General features: G+C 27.8%; 2 protein-coding genes across 3 annotated transcripts in view; both read left to right on the top strand.

Annotated features, from left to right (window-relative positions):
* Positions 1-23496, top strand: part of LOC111626682 (serine/threonine-protein kinase D1-like) — a 34028-nt gene extending 10532 nt beyond the window's left edge. For both annotated transcript variants that reach the window (XM_023370162.1, XM_023370160.1), the window contains 3 exons: positions 17668-17799; positions 22718-22878; positions 23086-23496. In XM_023370162.1, coding sequence (XP_023225930.1) covers positions 17668-17799; positions 22718-22878; positions 23086-23310 — 518 coding nt within the window. In that variant the 3' untranslated portion in view covers positions 23311-23496. The remainder of the gene's footprint in view (positions 1-17667; positions 17800-22717; positions 22879-23085) is intronic.
* Positions 23497-25702: 2206 nt separating this feature from the next.
* Positions 25703-27579, top strand: part of LOC111626681 (serine/threonine-protein kinase D3-like) — a 21141-nt gene continuing 19264 nt past the window's right edge. Inside the window, exons 1-2 of the mRNA XM_023370159.1 lie at positions 25703-25835; positions 25930-26053. Coding sequence (XP_023225927.1) covers positions 25795-25835; positions 25930-26053 — 165 coding nt within the window. The 5' untranslated portion in view covers positions 25703-25794. The remainder of the gene's footprint in view (positions 25836-25929; positions 26054-27579) is intronic.

Raw genomic sequence — 27579 nt, 5'->3', positions numbered from 1 at the left:
ATATTAAATATCTCTAATTACTGTTATAANTAAATTATACGAAATAATAATATTATTATTCTTGAAAGAAAAGATTTATGTAATCTTCTTAAGTACATAATATAATAAATATTGTGATGAATAAATTGCAGAGATAAATGCACCATTCTTCAAATTTTTTCTTAACGGAAAAGAAAATGCATTATGTAGTTTTGTATTAATTTAAATAGCATTTTACTTACTAGTGTATTGATTAAAATTAATATAGTAAGCTTAATAATACTTGTATTGTAATTGCTTAAAAAGTTACAAGGATAAGGATGGGCTTCTGCAGAAAATTTTCTTGTGAAAGAAATGCTTGGAGATTAATAAATTTTTATGTAATTATATAATTTTTTGGGATTTTTTTCCACAAGCAGATTATGGAACTGCATCAAAGCGTCTCACAGTTAAGGGTGTAATGTTACATATCTCAATCACTTGTGCGATTATAATTTGTGAAATTTTTTACAGGGAGGGGAAGTGACTCATTTGTCCTCTATGCAGATGCCCAGTAGGATATAGTTTTTAACAGTTATAAAGTATAAACAATTCAGAACAACTTTGAAAATTGTTTTTTCTGTTTTCTTTAGAACAGAAAATGCTATCAGGTTGACTTAAAACTTAGACAGTTTTTCTCAACTGGCAAGTTATGATCTTTCACATCCTATTTCACTGCTTATTGATTGTGAATGATATTTCTGGATAATCTTATCAACCAGTACGTCAAGGGAAGACAACTAAAAAATGGGAATTGTTGTTTTAGAGCTAGAAAACTAGAAATAATGAAAGCAATACATGTAAAGAATAATATATAGAATGCCATTGTTTTTGTTGGATTATAAAACAACTCACATTTTTTTTGTAAGATTATTTAGTGAAGTTCATTATCATTGATGTGTTAATCATTTTAGTAAATTATTTTTATAGATAGTAGGAACAAAAATGGTTGTAGAGAAATACAAATTAAGCAGTAATTATCTTTAAATTTAATCAAAGATTAGAAAATAGAAACATGGAAAAAATGTTGAAAAATGAAAGTATTTTTTATTTTTCTATTTCTATTTAGAATATTTTTAATATTTTATAAATTAAATATTGTGTTAAGATGGCCAAGATGTGTGTCTCAACTAAGAGGGATTGCATAGATTTACATCTTGTTAGATAAAGATTTTTTTCATTATTTGTTCTTTTTTAGTTATCAGGTCGATTTATCCCATTTTCAATAAGTATTTTGATATGGTAGAAAAATAAAGATGATCAGAAAAGTGCATTAAGTTGTATCATGTATCATATTTCTTGTTTCAATGGCTAAGATTTGATTTGGTTTATATTTATGCTGCTCCTAACATTTTATACAATATACAAAAGATGATTCTCTTATTTGATTTCCTAAGAATGAAGATGTGATAATTCAAAGATTATTTTATATTCTAGATATTTTAAAGTTTAGCTATGTATACCAATAGTATAAAGAAACTAAAATCCTTTTAACATTTACTTACAAGCAAAAAGAAAAAAGTTTCTTGTTTTTATTATTTATAAGCAAATATCTAAAAATTACAATATTCAGAATATATGTCTGTATTTTAAAAGGATCCAGTATTTTTGTTGTTCAAGTGCAAGTGTATATTCAATTTCGATAGTTGAATAGCCTCCTAATTCTCTATTTTAAAATCTTATTAAATAGTAGTTCAAACTATTTCGTATAAAGTTAGCTTTAATTTTATTTTCAATCCTTATTATTAGAAAAATTTTTGTATATCCAGGGAACAAATTATTGATGCCAAAATTATAATAATCTGTTGTGTATAATTTGATTTACTTCATGAAAATATATTGTTATAATTAATTATAAATATGAATTGAATTAAAAAACTGATAAGATATCTGAGTTTTTGTTAATAATAATGTGTACCAATCAGAGTAAGCAGATATATGAAAGTTGTGCAGAGAGTGAATCATCATGTATTTAATTAAATCAATTAAATTTATGGCTTATAAAGATGGAACATTGTAACTTTTAAATTATTAAAGTGAATAAATTTTTATGGCTGCTGTAGGGTAAAATTATGAAATTATTATGAAATTACTGTTGTTTGTAGTTAAAGTATTATGATGTCCAAAATTTAGTTGTCAAATCAGACATATAATAAGGGAGGTGAATATGTCCCTGGGTCTTAAATGAAAAAGGGTGCCATGAATTCTTTTATGTTATTGACAAAAATTAAATTTTTTGTTAATGTTAATATTAAAAATGTTTAGAAAAATCTGATGTTTTTATAAATATATACCCTATGTTCCACAAACCCATATTACTCCTCAGTGAAATAAATTCAAAAAACTTTTCTCAAACTTTTTAAAATTTCATTAAATTTTTTAATGTGATATAGCTTACATCTTAAATCAGACAAATAAATTTATTTAGAAATTCAAATATTAATTCTAAACATAAAAACATAATATGTAATGTATATAGTATGATGAATTTTAAAATGTAAATTTGTAATTTTTTTTTAATTTTTATCTGATTTTATCACTTCTACACTACTAAATCAGATAAATGACAGACTTTCCAGTCAGATAAATGCAGAAAATATTCCAGTAATAAATTTTCTAGATAAAACTAAATGTTTTAGATGTCGTGATTTTTCCATCCTAACATTAAATATTAAAATTAATGCTTTTTTGAGTTGAACGTAGTAGATATTTAAGTAGCACCATCAAATGTACATTTATTTCTTATTCATGATAAAAATATCTTTATTTTTAAAGACCAATGGAACATAACAATTCTGCATTATTCTATTGGAGTGTGAAATAGAATAATAGAATTTTCATTTATTTTCTAAAAATTTAATCAATATTAAAATTAACTACCAAAAATTTTTATTAGGATATTTCAAGTAATGTTGTTAACTGTTTGAGAATTAAACTATTTCTATGTTTAATTTTTTAATACAAGCTAAATTCATTTAATTGTTCAAAACTTATGATAAAAATATTTCAAAGATGATGATGATGATTATTGAGAATTCATAATGCCAGTTTTGTATTAGTGGATGGAATGGTGTCAAGAGACATCATTGGCCTAGGATAAAAAATTTATGTGAGCTGCAAGTAAATAAATTATTTAAAAATTATTTTTAGTTTTCTTATAGATATATTATTTTTTCTACAAAATAAAGAATAATAGCTATTTTTAAGCATTTTATATTACGATAGTGTTTTAGTAGTAATTAGTTTGTAAAAAACAAATTGTGTGATGATGTCCAGGCTTGTGTGAATCCCAAAGAGAATTTTATCCCATTGATCCTGAGTGGCTGTTTCTGAAGCCAAAAACTACCATAGGTAATTTTTTTATATATAAATGACAGAATAATTATAAAGCAAGATATAAATCTGAGTCTTAAGCAGTATGATTTCTGTCTAGGACCTCATGCTCTTAGGGACCTCTGATGCATACAAATATATAATTGTTGATATTTGATCTTAGTTCAGTACACAGAATTCAGAGCTTATACATATACATACAAAAAAGAAAGTCTTGAAAATTCACACTTGACTAAAGCTTCTCACAGCCTAAAACTGTCAGTGGTTTTGAGCTAAAACAGCATTGTTCTTAGGTATTGGTGGAATAATCTTTAATTTGAAAGATAATATTAGTCTTATTACTTACTGTCTGTAACACATGTTAGTAATTCTATAGTGATAACGTTTAGTGAATAAAGTGATATACAACTTAAAGTATGACAATAACTTTGAATTAACCCACCAGTAGCCGAGTGGATAAAACCAGTAAACACTGGTAGTTGGTTGAGTTCACACCTCATCAACAGGCTTGCTACATGGAGTTTTCCAAGATTTCTTTGTATTAGTAACACCTAAATAGTGGCCAGTTTCCCATAAAAGATCTCCCCTGAGGCATTTCCTCTTGGTGGATCACTCATTTATTGCTGTATACCAATAAAACCAAACCAACTTTGTTTGAATTATATCAAGGCTATTGAGAGATTGTATGGGGGCCCATAGATAGAGTAGTCCCCTTTAACCTGTCTTTTTTTTTTTTACAAATGAAATACAGAGAATGTTTATTTCTTTATTAATAAAAAGTATTAGTAGACTTAAAGATCTTATTTCATGTTAGTAAAAATAACATTAATTTTATAGGGGTAGGAACAACTATGGGCTTCCAAGTTTTCTCCAGATGCAGGGAAAAATCTCCAGCTTACTCTACTTAGCCTTGATTATATCCAAGATGTTGGAATTCATGCTGAAAAGTATTGAAAATTAATCTATTTATATTTTCTAGGGGAACATCTGTCAATTAGTGGCATTTTTATTAATATTATGTCTTTTACAGACAAGGTGTAATTCATTAAATTTCTTAAGCAATTATTTAAGAGAACTGTGTAGTTTTTGTGTGGAAGAAGAGACTTTTGAAGTTTTGCATATTTTGGCTAACTGCATGCATTTTAAATTGCTATGAGACAAAATTTTTGGTTATACTCTTCTCTCCAGGGGCATGATTCCTCCTTTTTAAATTTGGTTCAATTGCTGATGAAGTTTGGGAGCATCTGTCAATTGGTGGCTTCATTACTAATACATTGTTTTTTATAGGTAGGAAATATTATTTTTGTTATTTTATACTGGCAGATCTTTTCAAATTTAATTTAATTAATGTTATTTTGTTTTAATTTTGTAATTTTATGTTGATTGTATTTAATAGCAAAAGTTTTGTATTTGTAAGTCTGTTTTTTTTTTCCTTCCCTGCATCATGGAGTATATCTAGTATTTTTAAATAAATAAATATTTTGTATGTTTCTGAAAGGTTTTAGTTTATTCAATGTAGTATGATTGTTAGAGATACTGTAATTGCTCAATAATTCTAACAATTAAAGATAGGCTTATATGCCAGTATCTTTCTAAATTATGAGAAGTTAAGTCTTTACCTTGGTTTATTTTATTGTTACTTAAAAGACAATAAACCAATAAATGTAATAGAAATGAGAGATGAATATTGAATAATCAAATATAAGTTTTCAAAAATATATTATTTAATTTTTTTGCAATGCAAAAAAGCATAATACAAAATAACACATTATTAACATTCCTTTTATAGAAATTCTTCATAAAGAGCATTATTAATGCAAAATATGAGATGATGATTCTTTTGAAAATAGAAATTTAAACACAAAAGTTATTGCTGCTATTTTATTTTTTCAAAATAGAAATTTTTCAGCATTTTTAATTATTAGCAGTTTCAAAGCTCTTTCTGGTTATGATAAATATACACTATGTTAATAATTGAATTAAGCAATCTTATATAATAAAGATCAATGAAGGATTTAAAAAATAAACAAACATTTTCAGCTACTCTTGGCCATTATCAGCTATAACATTTTCTAATTTTCTACACAGTTGTAAGCATTTATTTGTTCTTTAAATCCTTCACTGTTCATTAAAGAACTTGATCTTAATTTGGATTTAGCTCCAGTTTAATGCTTGCTTGACTCGGGTTAGGTTATTCAATTAATGTACTCAACATACATAATTGGACTGCAATTTGAAAAAATTATAGTCCTATAAATTTCCACTGTCGTCCGTCTATCTGTCTTTCCTTAATCTTGAGAACGGAGTTAGATAGGTAAAGGTCGAGGGCAGAAACCTTAGGAGCAGGAAGCCCCAATTGACTGTATATGAACATTTGATTTGCACTGGAAATCACACCACGTTATTTCAATTAAAAAATTTTCACCCTGAAAGGAGTTAGATAGATGACCAACATGACACTATTGCTAGCAGGAAATGTATGATGTACAGGGGCAAGACACTACTAATTTGAGGCAGTGCATGTATTTTAAATTAAATAAATTAAAAATATGATTAAAAATTGCAGCCCGACATTGTGATCATGTCACAATAAATAATTGCTCATTAGATTTTTAAAAACTTTTAGAATATTTAATTATATCTTTATATAATAGTTTAGGATTAAAGTTGAAAGAAAAATTATCCATCTGTTGTTTACAAACTTTCTTCTTGTAATTATATATGTACCAATGACATTATAAACTTATATAATTTTCTGAAATATTCAATTTGCTATGAATATAATAATTTTAAGAAAAATGCTATTACTTGTTTATTTATTTAACTCATCAGTATACTCTCTTCAAAGAATTGCTTAATTTTTAAAACACATACTTTCAGTTTAAATAATAAATTATACTATTTTCAATAGTTAAAGAAAATAAATATTTTAATTACTGTAATAGAATTTGAATTTAATGGATTATTTATGTAAAATCTTATGGTAATTACTAGTGAACTTCCACTTTCTTGCATCATGATATTAACCACTCAACAGTGAGGGATGGATATATCTGTCCAGGGTGATCGTGTGGCAGTGATGAGGGATGGATATATCTGTTAGATTCTTTTGGGGATATCGCCAAAAACTACCATGAAAAAAATTCACATAAAAATGAATTATGTAACAATAAAAAAGACTTTTCTTTACTAGACATAACTGTTTACAGAATTTTTTTCCGAAACAGTAATGACAAAAAACGCATAGAAAAATACTTTAAAAATTTCCTATGTTTATTCTCCACTATTTCGGGGTAGCACCATACCTGACTATCCATCTCATTGCTGAAAGGTTAATTCTTGCTACTGAATGGTACAAGCATGCCAAAGATATTTATTTTTATTTTTGGATAAATAATGAATATTTATCTGCAAATATTGTATAGTGATGATGATAATGATTATTACTATATACAAGTTTTAAATAAAATGTATATTTGCAAAATAATTTGTTTATATTCTAAACTCATCACTTTAATTACATTTAACAAAATTAAAAAAAAAAAATTCATTCATCATTCTAAATTAACTTCAAAATCTAATTTAAAATTTTTGCTATTAACTTTAATAGAATTCTCTTTTAATTAACAAAGCAAAGTATCTTCTTTTAAATAATAATATTCAAAATATGCTTTCTAAACTTCAATGTTGCTAATTTTTTTTTCGAAACAGTTAAATAAGATTAACTTAAATTAAATTTTAATTTAGTTCTTTTCATGAAGAAAGGGATATTATTTGAAAATTTAAAAAATATTTATAAAAAAATAAAAAATAAAAATAATCGAATGAAACTTTCTTTCTGTTTATGATGTAACATTATTACATGATAAATTGATTTTTAAAATATTTCAGAAGTTATTTGAATATTTTATATTTTACAACACAGAAATAATAAAATAAAATGTTTATATAAGCTGATTCTTTTGACAATTTTTAATGTTTTTAAAATAAGTTTTGCAAGGAATTTTTTCTTAAAATTCAACAAAGACTATCCGAATAATAATATATTTATATTATTCTTCATTTTTAAGAAAACTTTTTCAAATAATTTTTCTTAACTTCTTAAATATTTCAATTAATTACTTGAAAGTATAAAATATTAAAATAACTTTATGTATATGTAGTATATGACAGTTTTAATAATTTAACATGTACTGTATGTAAATGCTATAAACATAATTTGAAATATTTCAGGTGATGAAGGTAAGTTATTGTGTATATGTAAATATATACTATACAGGGGAGTGCAAAAGTAGGTATACAGTCAAAACTTCTTTTTCCAAGAACGTCAGTCTATGAGGCGTTAAATATACTTGAAATTATTTTAATTTACGAGCGCTTTCAAGTATATTTAACACCTCATAGACTGACGTTCTTGGAAGAAGAAGTTTTGATTGACATAAGTTGGCGTGACATCCAACCCGTGAACTTAATACACCTAACAACATAGGTATACAGTTGTTATTATGGAAAAAAAACATACAGGGAAAAAAGAAAAAGAAAAAGTATTTATTTTTATGTACAAATTAAATCAGAAATAAGGAGTATGAACTAATAAAAGATAAAAATAATAATAATGAACATCAAACATTTGTATTTTTCAGATTCTTAACTGTATACCTACTTTTGGTCCTCCTGTATTTATAACATTAAAACTTAGCTGAGATATACTGTATTTACTTACATATAAGACAAGGCTTTTATTCATTTTTTACTGTTTCAAAAACCTAGGTCGTCCTATATGCGCGAGCGAAGGATTCTTTGAAATTTTGCAAATAATTTTTGTGAATCGTGTATTTGCATTTTTTACCAGATGCTCACCTTCTTGTGTTTAAAAACAAAAGTATTTTATCTGGATTGTTTGAATTGTTCTTGTGTATTGTCAGGAGTAAAGATTAATAGCAATAGGAAAAGCAAAGCTTTTGAATTGAATTCCAAATTGAAATTCCAAAATCACATTGGAATGAGCCAGATATAAGTTTTAATCCATTCTCACGTAAAAACAGATGATTTTTCGGAATTCAAAAATCGGAGATGTCAATTGATTCAAAAGCAATTGATTAAGGATTTTTCTGTTTTCTATAATAAAGTACAGTATTACATTTAAGCGTGGATCCATGACGGCTTCAGGAGCCCTCTCAATTGACTAATAAAACAAAAAATTAAAACTTATTTGTTGTAAATATGGCTTATTGGACCATCCAAAATGCAATTGTCTTGCATGTGTTAATAAAAGGTACTTACAATTTCTTATTTAAAAATTTAAAAAAATATATATTTAATCTCAGTGGTGTTGCAACAAAGATTGTATTCTAAGTCATGCAAGGTTACTTGTTTATATTAGATTAACATCAATTGCTTCAGACTGCAGGATGAGATTATAACCAAGATATGATCATTGTTAATTGAAATTAAAAATATTACATTCAATATATAAATTATTTATTCGATAGCCAACAGGATGATTATGTATTAGTATGTACAGCAATTATAAATACTAAATAATTTGACCATAATTTTAAATACATTTTATGTGAAATTTATTAACTTCTAGAATTATATTAGTATAAGATCCTCAATCATGCAATTCAGTTAAAATGAACTACTTTGAGTCTGATTACAGCATTTTGGTTGGGGATTTTTACACTTTTTTTTTACACAATATTAAATATCTCTAATTACTGTTATAATTGCATTTGTTCAGTTGTTAGTATAAGAAATTTCAATTTTCAAATTATAATACTTTTTGTATTTTTATGAGGATATTTGTTTTATAATGTGTATAAATAAATAAATATTAAATATACAACTAATAAAACACTTACACAACCAAAAATCCAGCTCGTGAAATACAACGGATAGAGAGAAATAAATGTTTTTAATTGCTTTTAGCAATCATCCTCAAATTAAAGAACTTATTTGGAAATGTATATCAAATAAGTTCTTTAACTTGAGGATGATTACTAAAAGCAATTGAAAACGTTCATTTCTCTCTATCCGTTGTATTTCATGAGCTGGATTTTTTGTTGTGTAAGTATTTTTTGCATATTATCCACTACTTGTTATACAATAATAATATAAAGTGATAGAAAATCATCTCAAATATAATAAATTTTATATATTTGATATTTTATTTTTGCTTTCTAAACATATAAAGATAAAATAAGTGAATACTCTAAAGTAGAATATTGTTTGTCAAGAAGAATATTCAAAATGATAAGAATTAGAAATAACAAAATGTTGAATAATTCTTATTGATTTTATAATTTAGTTAATTGATTCCTCTTTTAAATATTGCAAGTGAATTTTTTTTCTTAAATTAATTCCTTCATATATCAGAAGTCATTGAAAATAAGCTTTTAATACACCTGATTGTGAACAATTATGGCATTCTCTATTAAATAGAAGGAAGAAATTGACAGTGATTTGTAATAATCATTTTTATTTAAAAAAGAACTCATAATAATTCACGAGTGTTTTCCTTAATAGCTTGATACAATAGCTTGATACATGAATTTTAAAAATAAATTTAATTTGAAGGAGTTTTTGGTGAGTCAATCAATCATGTTGTCCTAATATAGATTGACTACTGTTTCCTGGCAAGAACTTTCTCAGTTAGAAGATATAAGTAGAAAAGGAGAGATTAGCCCAGTTTTTATTGGGCTTCAATTTGAACAAATTGTAGACCTATAAATTCCCTCTGTTGTCCATTGTCTGTCCATCTGTCTTTCCTTAATCTTGAGAAAAGAGTTAGATAGATGAAAGACAAGACCAAATATGGAAACCTTAGAGGCAGAAAGCACCAATTAACTATATACGAACTTCTGATGCAAATCGGAAGTCACATTATTTCAGTTCAAAACTTTTCTCCTGAAAGCAGTTAATAGATGATCGGCACAACTCTATTATTAAAGGAAAATTATGATGTAAAGGGACAAGCCACTACTGATTTGAGGTGGAGAACATATATTTTAAATTAAATAAATTAAAAACATGATTAAACACTGCAGCCCGACATTGTGACAGTGTCATAATATTGTGCTGCAGTTTATCAATAACTGTTCGTTATATGTATATTATCAAATCATCTGATTTTTTCCATGCTCTCAAATGGTTCTGTAATGACTCTTAAGAATATGACCAATGAATATGTGTAAGGAATATAATTTTCCTATTCTTGATTAAATTTGACAGTTTCATCATTTCTAATATTTATTATTTTACTTTTAGTTCAGGATACCTTTTAAAGTTTCTACTATAAACCACCTATCAGAGCTCTTCTTTTTTTTATTGAGATTCTTGTGAAGAGTTATTTTCATCCTTCAGTGTTGTCAAGAGGGAGAGAGAAAGCTGGAGATTTTTATCTGGGCTTGGAGAAAGGGACCTATAGTGGTTCCTATCCCTATAAATTAATATTATTTTTACTAACAAAAAAATAATCGTTAAGACTTCTTTTTAGTAATAAAGAAACAATATTTCATTTAATCGAAAAAAAAGTGATAAAAGATAAAAGGGACATACTCTACCCTAGTTCCTATATAAGCTTTTGACAGCTCTAGATATATCCCTAGAGTCCTGGATTGTATTGAGGGTTGAACCAGAACCTATTTAATAAGAATTTAACTATGAAGTCTAGACAATAAATTTATGTAATTTCAATACATAAAGAGAAGGGAAAAATATGATAAATTGAGAATGTCATGGTCAGAAAGTACACAGAGGCCTGTGAGGTTCTAGTCCATCTTCAGGGTCCTGAAATGTATTAACTGTAATCTGTAACTTTAAACTGAAACTTCTATATAAAATAATTCTAATTAGAACTTTAGTTCATATAATACTCAATTTTAAATGCAGATTATTTGTTTGAATTAATTTGATCTAAAATATTTTTAGAACAAAATTATATTTAAATAATCATTAAAAAACATTTTATTAGACTGTGAATACTGATAAGTTGTTATATAATAAACTTTGTTCTCTTCTCTTCTCAGATTTACTTTCAAATTGACAAGATCTGTGAAAAAATTAAAAGAAACAAGAAATTATTTATTGTGACACTGTGACAATGCCAGGCTGCAATTTTTATCATGTTTTTAATTAATTTAATTTAAAATATGTGCTCTCCACCCCAAATTAGTAGTGGCTTGCTCCCATACATCATACTTTTCCTTTAACAATAGAGTCGTGTCGGTCATCTATTAACTACTTTCAGGGAAAAGTTTTGAATTGTAATAATGTGATTTCTGGTTTGCAATAGAAGTTTGTATATAGTTAATAGATGTCTCCTACTCCCTAAGGTTTCCATATCTGGTCTCTGATTTCATCTATCTGACTCCATTCTCAAGATTAAGGAATGTCAGATGGACAGCAGTGGGAATTTATAGGTATACAATTTTTACAGATTGTATCTCAATAATATTGTCAAAAAGAAATTTTTTTTATAAATTGGCAATATAGTTTAATCTTCAAAATTGTATCAACTTTTTTTTTAGAAGAAATATAAGGAAAAATGAATAAAAAGAGATATTTATGTACTTAACACAAAACTAACTCTACTATTAAAATAAATATTTATTAACTGTTTCTTTAGAGTTTATATCACTTGTTATTCTATCATTCCAAATGCTTTTGGATTCCTGCAATCCGTCTTCAGGGACACTAAGATAGCAGTACATGTTAAATACTATACAACAATCAAGAATTATACTCCTGATTTAACAGTAGACATCAGTCCAACCATACATCCTTTGATACTTGTAATTTAAATCAACTTTCATATACCTCCTCATTTTTGATATACAGTCAAAAATAATTCTGCATTAGAAATCTATAAAGAATTAGACCTGTTAAACAGAAAAAAATATATCTAATATTGGTAATACTGTCGTAAAATATATATTGTTGAAGAGAGAGTGTCTTTAAACTTTAAAAAAACATACCTTTTTATTAATTAATAAATATAATTCAATTCAATTATTTAAAACATAATTCAATATAAACTAATGAATATTAAATGCATTAAGTATTTGTTTTTGAAGAAAGGAGTTACTGGTAGTAGAATTATTAATGAATAAATATAGCATAATCTTAAGTGATGGCCAATTTATGTTCTTTCAGAAAAATATCTAAGGTTACGGTGAACAAAATGTAGCTGCAAATATCCACAGCCCTAGGCAAGCCAAGCAATCAATGTTTTCATTTAAGTTGAATGAAAAAATTTCATAACAGTTGAACTTGATGTCCTAAGTAATCAAATAGTTTGTAGTTTTTTTATAATGGGTTCTTCCAAGTGGAAGTAAAATATTATCAATTAATAAAGTTGTAATATAACTATGTTCAGAAAAAAATATGTTTTTTTTGCATTGTTGTGCAATTATATAATGCAATAATACAGAATGCAATTATATAATGAAAATACATATACTTTGAAACAAGAGACTTACTATATATTTTATTTTTTATTTATTTCCTCATATTTATATTATTATACTAGCTGCAAGGACCTGCTTCGCTGGATTTTTATTTGTTCGTACATTTGTATGTAATATAGTTGTTTTTATATATAAAAGACTGTTTTTCTAAGTAATCTAGAATCTAGCTGCAAGGACCCACTTCGCTGGGCAAAAAGTAATGATAGTGAAGATTAAGATAATTACATTATAGCCAATCTTACCCATTTTCACAGAATGCAAGAATTAGGTCCCCCGTTTCCAGACTAATTAGAGACCTGGTCCCGATTCTATTTCTGAACGTCTCCTGTTCATGTCCGGTCAAACGAACTATTTTCAATGTTTCTGGAATGTTTACGATCATTCTATAATGGAACCAATATTCGAATTTTATGTTTGAATTTAATTCGAACAAATTTAAACATTGTTCGAATTAAATTCGAACAAAACATTCGAAATAGAAAGCCACTTTCAACCACTTTCAAGCCCATATCTCTTGCACCCTTACAGCTATCGAGACGCAACCACCATAGTGCACGAATAGAGACTTGGGGTTACTACCACATACAAACACCATTCACGTGCGATGTGTAGTTTTTGCGAAAAAGTGAAATATAGGGACATACATGTCCATTTATATATATATATAGATTTTTATTTATTTATTTATGATTTATTCCCTAGTAAAAATATAATTTCCTCATTTTCAAATGATATCAGTTGGTTTCAATTTATGAAGTAGCTTTTAAAGGATGAACTGACCACTATAGTTGATCTGCTGAATTAATTAATGCACCATTATTTGTAGATGAATTTGAAGAAATGCTAATGTTTTTGATCTGGTTAAAAGACCATCCTCAGACATAGATGAAAGTGGAATGCCAGTGTCAGTTAGATAGGAAGATGGGAGAGTAAACAAGCAAGAAAAGGTGCACAATGATGGCAGTAATTGATGTGAAAGACTAAGGAGATGTTCCTAGACAGGAGAAGGGTGTCTTTTTAAACATGTTGGTAACAGACTCAATCTCCCCATCTGGATGGTTCATTAAGCATTCCTTCAAATTCATTCACTGTTAATGGTTCTTTGGGTGAATTTCATATAACTAATCGATGTAAATCATTATTAAATGATCTTGTAATTTTTTTATAATTTTAAATTCTGAATATACGATATCAACTGACATTAAATGGTATCATTTGGCAAATGTTCTGCTTAACAACAAGAGTATGCTGATAATTATTTTATTTTATTTTGCATTTCAAATACATCAAAATCAATTTACAAAGTAGTTTTTAATGTATCATATAATTTGATAATCAGCATACTCTTGTCGATAAGCAGAACATTTGCCAAATGATACCATTTGATGTCAGTTGATATAGTATACTTAAAATTTAAAAATATAAAAAAATTACAAGATTATTTAATAATGATTCATATCTTTTCCATCATTTAACATTCTTTTCTACAAAGTAAATGATTGCAAGTGATTTATCATTTCTTATCATTTAATATCACTTCCGACCAATTGGCACCTACTCATATTTGAAATCATTTACTGTTAGCAAATGATTTCAAATGATATTTTTATTAGAATTTATATTCTAATGCTCTGTTCTTTGTGTTCAATGTTCCAACTTCTATATAGCAATAAATATTTACTGATAAAAATGTACTGTACTTTTGTTTAATAACTCCAAAATTTAAATACTGTTACTGAATCTATAATTAAAGAATTTCAGATCAAAGTTTCTATTTATTTACACTATATTATATTATTCATTTAAGGATGTGTACAGTTATTAGGATTAAAGTTCAACTAAATGATAAATTAGGTAAAAATATTCTTAATAACTTTTTCTTACAGTAAGACTTCCTCTGTCTAGATTGAGAAAACCTTAATTGAAGAAATTAAGAGTTTGGTAGAAGTTGCTTTTTTTCATTAATCTTTATCTTATATATACAATTCTATCATTTACTTCCTTAACACTTCACTTCCAGCTTTGAATATTTATATTATTTATTTAATTATATATTGTATTATTCATTTGGTCATTCTTATTTAATAACTTATCTAGAAATTTACTTAAGATATAGAAAGTTCCTGATTATTTATAGTAATTTGTGCAGTTTTGCACTCTGCATTTCCAATGTTTGTTTGGGTCAAAAGAATTATTAATGTTTTTTGAAAGAAAATTTGATATCAATGTACTCAATTCAATTTTATAATACCAAAATTTAAAATAATCACCTGAAAATTAATTTTAAAAATATAGAAATGTATTATTGTTAATGATGATATACGCATAAAAGACGATAAATTAAGATTGTGTTTTGAAACTAATGTCATTTGTATCAATGTCAATCATTAAATATTTTTATAAATTATTATAATTCATATTTTTGCTATAATTTTTTTATTTTATATTATTTGTTTTTATTGGTAATTAATTTTTTACAAAAATATATCTGTATTGAAATTAATACAGTAAAATAAAAGTTCTCAACTTTTCGGCAGTAACAGTGAGTATATAGGACGTTTTCTTTGGACAGTTTCCAAAGAGGATTGATAGCTGAAGGTTTATTTGACATAATAAAGAACATCAAGTTATAAATTATTAATTAAGCTTGAAGCTGCTTCGTGAATTATTAATAAATTATTAAAGTCTAAATGAAAAAAGTTGGCAGAGTTAAGAAGTCATCATAAATTTAATCATAACTGTTTTACAGTTTTCTGGTTTCATCCTCTGATGCACTAAAAGTTCTAAATTAGAGCATATAAAACTATCCATAGCAACACAAAAATGAAACAGTTTCATTTTAGAATCTTCAGATTTTGAATTTAACTAGGGCTTCACATATTTTTATACTTGAAAAGTGAAAACTAAATTTAATAATATATGTATTCTCGTGTTTTATTATATAACTTTACTTTTGTAACTTTTATATTAATATAATTACATGAATTTCATTATATTTTAAGTTCAAGAATATGCAAAAATTTTAAATTCAGAAACATTATAAAACTGAAAAGTAAGATTGTTATAAAAATATATACTGTGTGCATGTATAACAACAAAGTTAATACCTTTCTAATTAGATAATTGGGCTACAATTTTTCAAAAATTGTAAACCTCTATAATTTTTCACTGGCATCCACATGTCTGTCTGTCCATCCTTAATCTGGAGAAGAGAGTTAGTTAGTTGAAAGTCAAGACCAGATATGGAAAGCTTAGGGGTAGGAGGTCCCAACTAACTATATACAAACTTTCGGTTTGCATTGGAAATCATGTTATTTAATTAACAATTTTTCTCTGAATAGTGTTAGTTGACCAACATGACTGTATTGTTAACAGGAAAAGTATGACTTACAGGGGCAATACACTACTAAAATTGAGAATATTGTGAGAAAAATTGCAGCCTAGCATTGTGACAATGTCACAATAAATAATTTCTCGTATAAATAATAGCAAATGCATTCATGTACAGGGTAACACAGACCACCCATATACCCTCTTTTAAAATGAAGGGATGTATCATTAAAAAAAACTAAAAATTTTGATAAGTAAATGAAATATGCTGTATCAAATGCTGATATTTTCAACTAGCTGAAATTGGCCAAAAATGAACTATCTAGACCAAAAGTCAAAATTTTTTAAATGGAACATCATATTTTTTAAAATTATATTTAGATTAAACGTGAAAAATAAGACAAATCTGTCTCAAACAAACATTTTGTTCTGAAAACGTCTCCATTGATCATAAAATAATCTTTAAAGTATGATGAACTCTCTTTGGCAAAATTTTATTATAAGCTGTTTTGTTGTGATATTTTTCAGCTGGCTGAATATTCAGCATTAACAAATGCAAACATTATGCTTGTGTATGTCACTGTGATCCATGTAGCCAAATCCTATGAAGTTCTTTGAGCAAACAAATACTTGTACATCATAATAACGTCTTGAAAACTTTAAGTTTGTTACTATATATTTTTAAAATACATTCAATTTAACAGACTTGGAAATAGTGAACATTGCTTCCCCAATTAGTCCTATTAAATTGAGAGTTTACTGTGTATATACCATATTTACTTGCATATAAGATGAGGTTTTTATTCATTTATCACAGCTTCAAATTCCTAGGTTGTCCTATATGCACGAGCGAAAGATTCTCTGTGTTTTGCAAATAATTTTTGTGAACTGTGTATTTGTATTTTTTACCAGATGCTTACTCTCTTGTAGTTAAAAACAAGTATTTTATCTAGGTCGTTTGAATCGTTCTTGTATATTGTTGGGAGTAAAGATGAATAGCAATAGGAAAAGCAAAGCTTTTGAATTGAATTCCAGATTGAAATTCCAAAATCACACAGGCGCACAATATGTTTTAATCCATTCCCACGTGAAAACGGATGATTATTCGGAAATCAGAATTCAGAGAAACTCATAAGTGTAATCGATGGAGAGTGAATTTGACTGTTAATTTAAGAATTGGCAAAAAAAGGCTCCCAATTGTCCAGCTTTATGTGAACAAATTATATTGATTTTACAGGATTTTTTCTTAAAATTTAAAATGCCAATAATTTTTGCATGACAATGTGTGCATTTACGTGCATTTCATATTTTATTTGTGATTAAATTAGAAAAGTTTGAAACAAAACAAATTATAAAGCATTTTTAACTTTTTATATAAAATTAACATTAAATAATTTATTAAGTTTCTATTATAATGTAAAATATTTAATTAAACTGTTTTATATAAATAAATTTTTTAATTATATTTTGTTTCAAAATTTAAATTGCTATTTACTGTACTTATTTTTAATTATAGCAAATGCTCCTTGTGGAGATATACAAATAAGGCCTCACTCTTTAATGGTTCATTCCTATAAAACACCTACTTTCTGTGATTTCTGTGGAGAAATGTTGTTTGGATTAGTTAGACAAGGTTTAAAATGTGAAGGTGAGAATATAGAATTTTGATAATTTATTGAATAATAATTCATTTTATACTATACATATAAAAATCTATTAAAAACTAAAATATTTATTTATTAATATAAATCCATAATATAATAGAAATACATTATTCATATACTTAACAACTTTAATGAAAATAAATTATTTCTCATTATTTTTATTTAATTTGACATTGAATTTATACTCTGACCAAATAAAATCTATTTTCATAATTAATTTAATTATTAGTTATTTATTTATTTTTTGTTTCTTTCTGCCCTGTGGGCACTAAGGAGGGTCTTTTTCTACATTTATTGTAAATTTGGCCAGAGACACAATTGGATGGCCAGGTGATTAGGGATGGGACTAAGTCCTGCATATCAAAACAGACCAGCCTGAAAAAATTCCTGGGGAGTTGCTCACCTGGATGTGAGGCTCCAGAATGAATTTGAACCTCAAAAGGTTTTGTAACAATTAATTAATAATGAATTATTAACGTGATGTGAAACAAACAACTGATTCTGTAAGATGTTGAGTTTATCTGCATCAAGATGGCAATGCCAGACTTTGACATCATCACTCATATACAGTCAAGAAAAGGAGAAGGAATTAATGAACAAAAGAAGTATAAAAAGGAAATTGTTTATTATTTAAAATGCAAAAAGGAAATGACAAGAGAAAATATGAATGCAGGTCTTAGTATTGTCAGTAATCTCGGTCACAGTCAAAGGGATGATGTTGGATGACTATCCTGGGCAGACCTTTCTTGCGACCTGAACTGGTTTCAATTTTCCACCTGGAGACATGTGAGAGACTAATTGGGGAGCAGGGAAGAAGAAGCCCAGCCAATTAGAAGAGGATTTTGGGACGAAAATTCTATAAAATCCAGGTCTTCAAGGACATGGCATGCTCTGTCTCTGTAAGCGTCAACAAAGTTTGTTCTTCTGTCATTGTCACCTTGACTCTAAAAATGCTGTTGTCATGTAAGGTGACAAGTTCAACAAAGGCAGTCCTTTGGACACCAACTTGCCACTGCCCCAGGACTGCCTGACAAACGACATTTGATCAAGAATCTATGCATGTGGAAGGATCGGGACATTAGATAACTTTTTGTTTATTCTCAAGGACCCCTTCTTACCTGTGTAAGAAACTTTTGTTATTAATAAACAATTTTTGTAAAGGCACTCTTTTATTCTCTGACCTCCTTCATCACTGCCCACATATTCGAATGTCCCTAGGTCATTCCTGACAAGGATTAAGGAATTTCTCCTGTAAGTCGGCATACTCACATGGATTTGATCCAGGGTCACCAGAATGTTAGGCAAATATCTTAACAACCTTGGCCATTCAGCCATCCTCCACAATTTATTTTAAATTTAAAATTAAAAAATGCAAATTTTAGGACTTTTACCTTTAAATATTTCTTATAAATATTATTTTTATATATTTAAATATTTATCGGAACTATTTAAAATATTAATTTTAGACATCTTGACAAACCAATACATTATGTGTTAATACTTAAGGAACTCTTATACTTGTAGATATGATTTATTTATATAAATTTTAAGTTTATTACATATATTAATATAGATCCTCAAACTTATATCCAATTCAAATTGCTTTTCTTGGAGTGAAAATTTTTAAAAATATTTTGTGCATTTGCCATCAGAATAAATAGCCACAATCACACACCTTTCTTGTCTAGCAATAATTTTTAATTAAACAAGCATTTTTTTGCCTAATTTATAGGCCTTCATCAGGTTCACTTTTTACTGAGCATATAACAAGATTCTAAAAAGAATTTGTAGATTTTAGATTTTGAATTTTTGTATTTTTATTCATTTCCTCTGATGGAATATAAGATTCAAATATTATTTAAAATCTAAAACTTACAAATTCCTTTTGGAACGTTCTTATGTTTGAATGCTCAGGGTGGAGAATCACATGAGTGTACAATGGTCCATGAAAGGCAGTACACGAATAAATAACAACAATTATTTATTTTTTTTCACGTGAATCGTAATATATAGGATTCTTTTTCAGATTCAAACTCTGAGCATTACAAAATATCCAAAATAGGAGCAAGGAATAGAGTAAATACAAATCAAAAGAACCCACTCGTGACAATTAAGGAAAGACTGACTTGTAATCTTATAACTAATACTTACACTAAATTATAAACTAAAAGAGGAAAGTAAGATTAACAAAAAGTTTTAGTATAATAGAAGAAGAGGTTATAAAGAATACCTGATTTTCTGTTGGTATTGATGCTCTTCTGGTGGGGAACCACTATAATTCATTTCCTGATGATCTTTAATTGGATCTCTTCAATGATCCTCCTTATACAAGGGATGTTCGTCTCTCTCTCTCTCTCTCTCTTTACATAAACAGGGTCTTTTTTCCTCTGCAGGCCATCTTCATCTCCCTTTGTCCTTCTAGACAACGAGCAGGAGCGTAACTTTCACACGTCTGTCTTCACCAAGAGTCCAACCCAAGAATGACCCTCCTTATCCGTTATAGAAGCCTCGGGGCTCCCACTTCCCATTGTCAATGTGGTTTTTAGAAAGGGTTACCCCACCCACAAGAAGGAATGTTAGTCGAAAATTTGAGAAAACAAAAGGGGAATGAAGAAGAAAGAAAACTTAAAACTAAACTTATATCTAAAATAAATACAGTAATATGGAGTATTGCCACATCAGTAAAAAGAGCATTCTATTTTTGTAAGTAAACCTGATGAAGGCTTATAAATTAGGCTAATGACATTTCTTTAATTAAAAATCATTGCCAGAAGACAAAGGTGTGACTGTGAATGCTTAACCTAAGTTCCAGTTTGTTTTTACTTTATCATTAGCAGTCAACAATAGAAAATCATGTTTTCTCTTGTTAGTTTTAATGATGTAGACTAAAAACACTCAGAGTTTTCTAAAACATTTTCACTCCAAGGAAAGCAGTTTGAATTACCTTTGTTAAAAGTTCCTGAAATCATTTGTTTCAATATTACAGATATTGATTTGATTTAAATACAGTATCTGAGATGAAATAGATGTCAAGAAAGAAACATTATATCAAATGAAATATGTATAATTGGCACAACTAAAAAAAATTACACATGTTAAAAATTATCATTTGGCCTGACATAAATAGTAATACTTCTTAGATTTCATGCTATTGTGAAAATGAATAGCGCGGACAGGAAAACACAGACACGTTTTACCAATTAAACAAGTTTAATTTCGCGCTAACATTAATATATATACAGAATAAGTTCGGATTCCCGCTGTTACCTACAAACGTACCAAAATCCCGAGCGATCAGATATACCAATATACCGGTAGTTACTTTTCCGATAACTACCTCCCGACAAAATTAGTTGCGTGCGTAAACTTAACCTAACTTAAAACTAAATTAAACTAAGAGATAGAAAAGATAGAAAGGGGAAATAAGAAGAATTAAAGGACAGAGGGTACCCAATTTTCCCGTTGGTTCTCCACCGTTCCTCGTCTCGGCTTCGTTCTCGGCTGTTCTTCCTTTTAGAACAATTTGGGTCCGTTTTGGCGTTTTCTTATAATCGTCGACCAGATTCTTCTGTCGATCCGCTTCTTACGGCCTCCTTCTGCAGCGCTCCCCCAACTTTCCGTTCCAGAGCCTGCTGCTACACGTCTCTCGCTCTCCGAGTCCGGCCTAAGAATGCCTAAAAACCCTTTGTTTTCCTCTCTTCCCAGCCCCGTTTTCGTCTTTTGTTCTAAGGCTACCCCCTGATGGGTTAGGGGTGAGGCAAGTTCTTGGAAATCCGAGACAAAGGAACAAAGAAATCGGAAGGAAGGAAAGTTCTAGAATTTAAATTAAACTAAAACTATACGGACTAATAATAATAATAACAATATTAATAAAAGAAAAACAGGCGTGTAGCCACACTATTATTTTTTATTGTTGATACAATCATGCTCAATGAATTTAATATTTTCAAATATGGCATGATTCATCTGTATTGAAATATACATATGTATATGTATTATAATTCTGTAATAGTTTTCAGAAATTTGTAATTCTGAAAAGAAAAAATATTTGCTTTACTGGAGTATAAAACAAACTAACATAAAAAAAAAATAAGCTCAAGCGCTTTTGGATTTGCTTGTCATTGGGAATGCACAGAAAATTATCAAATGTTGTTATCCAGTATTATTGTTTGAGTATTCCTGATGATAGATTTAAATCCAAAAGTGTTAGAACATATTTTTTATTTTTAAACTACATTACAGCAAATATATTTTTATTTTAATTTATGAATTCTGTTTTTTATTATAATTTTGAAAGTAAATATATTGAATATTCAAAATTTATTTTAAAAAAATTCAAAATTTTATCACTTAATCTCTATAGAGGAAATAAAAAGATATTTATATATAAACAAACAACACTACTAAAACTTGATACATTATAATAATAAAGCCAATCACTGCTGTATGAATCTGCAACTGCTACTTACAGTGCAATGCATTGCCAACCGATGATGGTTATAGCATAATGTTATATATACTGGAGGACAAAATCAGACCAGAGGTCTGGGTAGTGTATTTGGCAATGCATCTGCACAGTAAGCAGCAGTTGTGGGTTCGAGTCCCGCTCCATTCCGATTCTCTTCTTTCAGTTTAATCTAAATTATTTAATTAAAAATTATAATTATTAAATTTATTATGTGATGGCACCTAATGCCTCTCTCTAGGGTCAAATTGTTTGGTAATTTATTATTAATAAAGCCATTATATAACCCGATGACATATGGCAGTGGTTGGCTTGATATTTATGTAATTAAAAATTGAATTGTTTTTATTTTATTCTCAATCAGAAAGAAATATAACTTGTTTATAAATTTATACCCATATATAAATTTTTTATTTTAAATTCTATATTTTTATTAGGTTGCGGTTTAAATTTTCATAAACGATGTGCATATAAAATTCCTAATAACTGTACTCATGCACGGCGTAGAAGATCCTCAACGCATCTAAGTCCACGCACTCCTACTAATAATGTTTGCCATACAACAAGCAGTGCAGCTATATTTGTGGATGATAGTTCTGTAAGATATAAAGAAATTACTAAGAAAATTCTAATATATTATTTTAAATTTAACACTTAAAATTTTAAGAGTAGAGAATAAACATAATTTTGTAAAAATAATTATTTTTTACAGTGAATATTTCTTTTATATTTTTATATTTAATGTTTCTTCAAACTTCTCTTATAAGTTATAGTTTGCGGAATGACAAACTTTCTCACACAATAGTTAAATGCTGTTTCTCCTACGCGTCGTTCGCCTTCATTTAACATGGGTCGTCCAGCTTGGGTGGACAGAGAATTAGCTGGTCGTATTAAAGTGCCGCACACTTTCATGGTTCACTCGTATGGAAGACCGACAATATGCCAGCACTGTAAGAAACTTTTAAAAGGTGTAATTCGCCAAGGGATGCAATGTAAAGGTAAGAATTGCAAATCCAGTTATATTAGATGAACAAATGAAAAGTTTGAGAAGTATACTCCTTGCAAGCAATGAGCTTCTTTGTACTTTTTATTGTTCTGCTACATGCCACAAGAAACACAAAATCTTCAACATTTGATGGTTACGGACTTGAAGAAAAACATATTTGAAACTTCTCACCAGAATTGAAAAATATATTCCTTGAGAGTAAACTTTTTATTTGATCACCCTGTAATTAAATAAATTGATCAGAATTGTTTTTTAATTAAGGGTTTACACATTCATACATTATTTCACTATATTGTCTTCAAGTACTATCTTGTGACTAAGTTACTACCTTGCTCTCAAGAACAAGGTTATTTATTATATGCAAAGCCATGATTGATTATATTAATATTTTTAAAAGTAAGAATTTCTCAGAATTTAATGTTTCAGTTAAAAGTTTTTGTTTTACTGGTTACAAATTGAAATAGTTTTGTTTTGTATTCTTTAAACCATATATAAAAATTTTCAAAGTTTTTAAAATATTTTAAAAATAAAATGTAGATATTTCAGATTCCACATAAAGAGAAATTTTATTATTTTGCTTAATTTAATATTTATAGAATTTTCTTTATATTATCATACCTCTCAACCACCCGCCATTCAGTCAGGCAATCTGAACAGGTCATTTCATGTGCACCTGTCTTGGTAGCTACCTAGACAAAATGACTTCCATTCCAATATATCCATCAGATGATTGCAATAATTTAGCCAATTATATCATACATCTAACATAAGGTACCAAAACTAAAATTTAACTTAAGATTGCATAAGCTGTTTTCCCACAATTTAAATGGAAAATTAACACAGACAACAAGCATTACAATAAATATGTTAACATTGAATAACAAATAAGCTGTCAAAAGTGTAATATATTATTCCTTATAAATTATAAGTCAAATATATCTTAAGAGTGGTAGGAAGAACTTTTGAAATTCAAAATATATTTTGAGATGCATAATTGATNTGCCCTGTGGGCACTAAGGAGGGTCTTTTTCTACATTTATTGTAAATTTGGCCAGAGACACAATTGGATGGCCAGGTGATTAGGGATGGGACTAAGTCCTGCATATCAAAACAGACCAGCCTGAAAAAATTCCTGGGGAGTTGCTCACCTGGATGTGAGGCTCCAGAATGAATTTGAACCTCAAAAGGTTTTGTAACAATTAATTAATAATGAATTATTAACGTGATGTGAAACAAACAACTGATTCTGTAAGATGTTGAGTTTATCTGCATCAAGATGGCAATGCCAGACTTTGACATCATCACTCATATACAGTCAAGAAAAGGAGAAGGAATTAATGAACAAAAGAAGTATAAAAAGGAAATTGTTTATTATTTAAAATGCAAAAAGGAAATGACAAGAGAAAATATGAATGCAGGTCTTAGTATTGTCAGTAATCTCGGTCACAGTCAAAGGGATGATGTTGGATGACTATCCTGGGCAGACCTTTCTTGCGACCTGAACTGGTTTCAATTTTCCACCTGGAGACATGTGAGAGACTAATTGGGGAGCAGGGAAGAAGAAGCCCAGCCAATTAGAAGAGGATTTTGGGACGAAAATTCTATAAAATCCAGGTCTTCAAGGACATGGCATGCTCTGTCTCTGTAAGCGTCAACAAAGTTTGTTCTTCTGTCATTGTCACCTTGACTCTAAAAATGCTGTTGTCATGTAAGGTGACAAGTTCAACAAAGGCAGTCCTTTGGACACCAACTTGCCACTGCCCCAGGACTGCCTGACAAACGACATTTGATCAAGAATCTATGCATGTGGAAGGATCGGGACATTAGATAACTTTTTGTTTATTCTCAAGGACCCCTTCTTACCTGTGTAAGAAACTTTTGTTATTAATAAACAATTTTTGTAAAGGCACTCTTTTATTCTCTGACCTCCTTCATCACTGCCCACATATTCGAATGTCCCTAGGTCATTCCTGACAAGGATTAAGGAATTTCTCCTGTAAGTCGGCATACTCACATGGATTTGATCCAGGGTCACCAGAATGTTAGGCAAATATCTTAACAACCTTGGCCATTCAGCCATCCTCCACAATTTATTTTAAATTTTTTAAAATAATTCTGCTAAATGAAAAAAAAAAATGAAAATTTTAAAAACAGTAAGTTCAAATTAACCTGGTAATTAAGTTTTAGTACTTAGCTACTAATCTGATTTTTGACATTTTTTAAAAGAATTTGGAGTAGTTTTCATTATTTATCAAATTTAGATAGTCATAGATAAGAAAATTATTGAAAAATTCTTAGTTTTCTTCTTCAAATGGTTTAATTAATGAGAAAGGTTACATTAAACAAACCATTAAAATGAATTTTAACTTATATGTTGATATTTACTAATAAATTTTTCAAAAATATTTAGCAATGGATAGAAGTAGATATGATAATGGCAGCGAAGTAGAAAACATAGAGGACGGATCAGATGATAGTGATTGTGCTGTAGAAAACAGAACAAATGGAATGCAAACAAATCAAGAAGAAGAAGGAAAATTACCTGCAAAGTAAATTAAGAAATTTTATTAAAAAAATAAATTAAAAAATTTATTATGAATTAATTAAAATAAACAAATGTTTTCTTCCTGAATACTTAAATAGTAACACGTCAAGTAACAATATACCTATTCAAAGAATTGTACAAAGCATTAGAAATAGTAAAAGAAAATCTTCAAGTATGTTAAAAGAAGGATGGTTAATTCATTATACAAATAAAGATAGCATGGTGAGTATATTTTAATTGTTTACTTTGAAAATATTACATTTTATAACTGTTAAACAACTATATTATGATAATTCTATCGAAATTGGATTTAAAAAAGTGAATTTCACTTGTATTTTTTAAAGAATGTTTTTAAAGAAAAATTTTTTGGATTTTATTAGTTTTAATAATATATTTAGGGTTTTTTTTTTATATCTTTTACATATCAAATATCAACTAATTTTGTGAGTGTTGTCATGTTTAATAAAAAAAAATTTAAATTTTCATTTTTATTCTAGATGATCTAGTATTATTATTTACAAAAGAAAACATAATCATTCAGTTTTCTAATATTTGGATGTTGAAAGATAATTAAACTGTTTCTTGCATAATTTTTGGTTCACAAGACTTTTTCAAAAATTATATTTTAATTGTCATATTTTGAATCTAAACTAAATTTAATAATTAGAATATTAGGATGTCTAACTTTAAAATTTTTCAAACTAAACTGCCATTTTCCTAATCAGAAAGTTTTCCTTGTCATCACTTTAGTGATGAAACCATGCAGTTTTTTACGTAATTATTTATTGGTGGTGTTAGATCTTTTTGACCAACATATTTAATGTTAATTTAGAAAGTAGTTTTGATAATTACATAACTCATTTGTTAACAAATATGATAAATATTTTGGAAATACTATAAAAGAGAACAGTAGCTAACTACAAAATGAAAATGGTATTCTATATAACAACTTTCTAGATACACATTATACATGATACGAATCAAATGGAGGTAATATTTTACAATTTTCACTCTTTAATTTTGTTACAATACAATTTTTTAATATAACTTTTTTATTTTTACATCAAGGAAATAATGAATATTATTTTCAATTAGTAAAGAATAGTTTGAATAGACAAATTTAAAAAATTAGAAAATAGTGTCATCTTATTTTCATAGCTTGAATTCACAATTTTCATTTACTAAATATGACTTTTAAAAATTTCCTGTCAAAAATTTACAAATAAACACCTGGTAAAATTCTTATGAAATATTACATATCGTGTTGTAATTTGTTACAGTTTTCTTTATTGAAATGCTTAGAATTTTAACTAATACAGTAGAACCTTGATTATCCGGACTAATTGGTGATGAAGGTAGTCCGGATAAGGAAAAATCCGGATAATCGAAACATATACTTTAATTTGTCTTTTAATGATAATACAACACGTTTTCTTTTCAATGACATATCGGTAATATTAAAAATAAATACTGTATTTAAATCGTGATCAAATTTTCAAGAAACAAATGTTTTATTGAATTTGGACTACTACTGACCAACGCTAACAGACTACCTATTGTTTAAAAGGCCCTCTGGCGGCTCAAGAATACGGATTTTATAAAATAAAAAGCAGTTGAAACTGCATTTTTATGAATAAAAATTTGACAAACTATTTATCGTTTTATGACGAGTAAAATTTTTTGTCGCATTCTCAGCTTTTAAGTAATGCATAAACCTTCGAGGCGCGAGGCCCTTCGGACCGCGAGGC

The sequence above is a fragment of the Centruroides sculpturatus genome, unplaced genomic scaffold (genome assembly GCF_000671375.1).
Source record: "Centruroides sculpturatus isolate CEXI.00-Female unplaced genomic scaffold, Cexi_2.0 scaffold451, whole genome shotgun sequence".
NCBI classification, from domain to species: domain Eukaryota; kingdom Metazoa; phylum Arthropoda; class Arachnida; order Scorpiones; family Buthidae; genus Centruroides; species Centruroides sculpturatus.
Note: the sequence above shows the minus strand (reverse complement) of the source record. Positions and strands in the feature narration are given on the sequence as shown.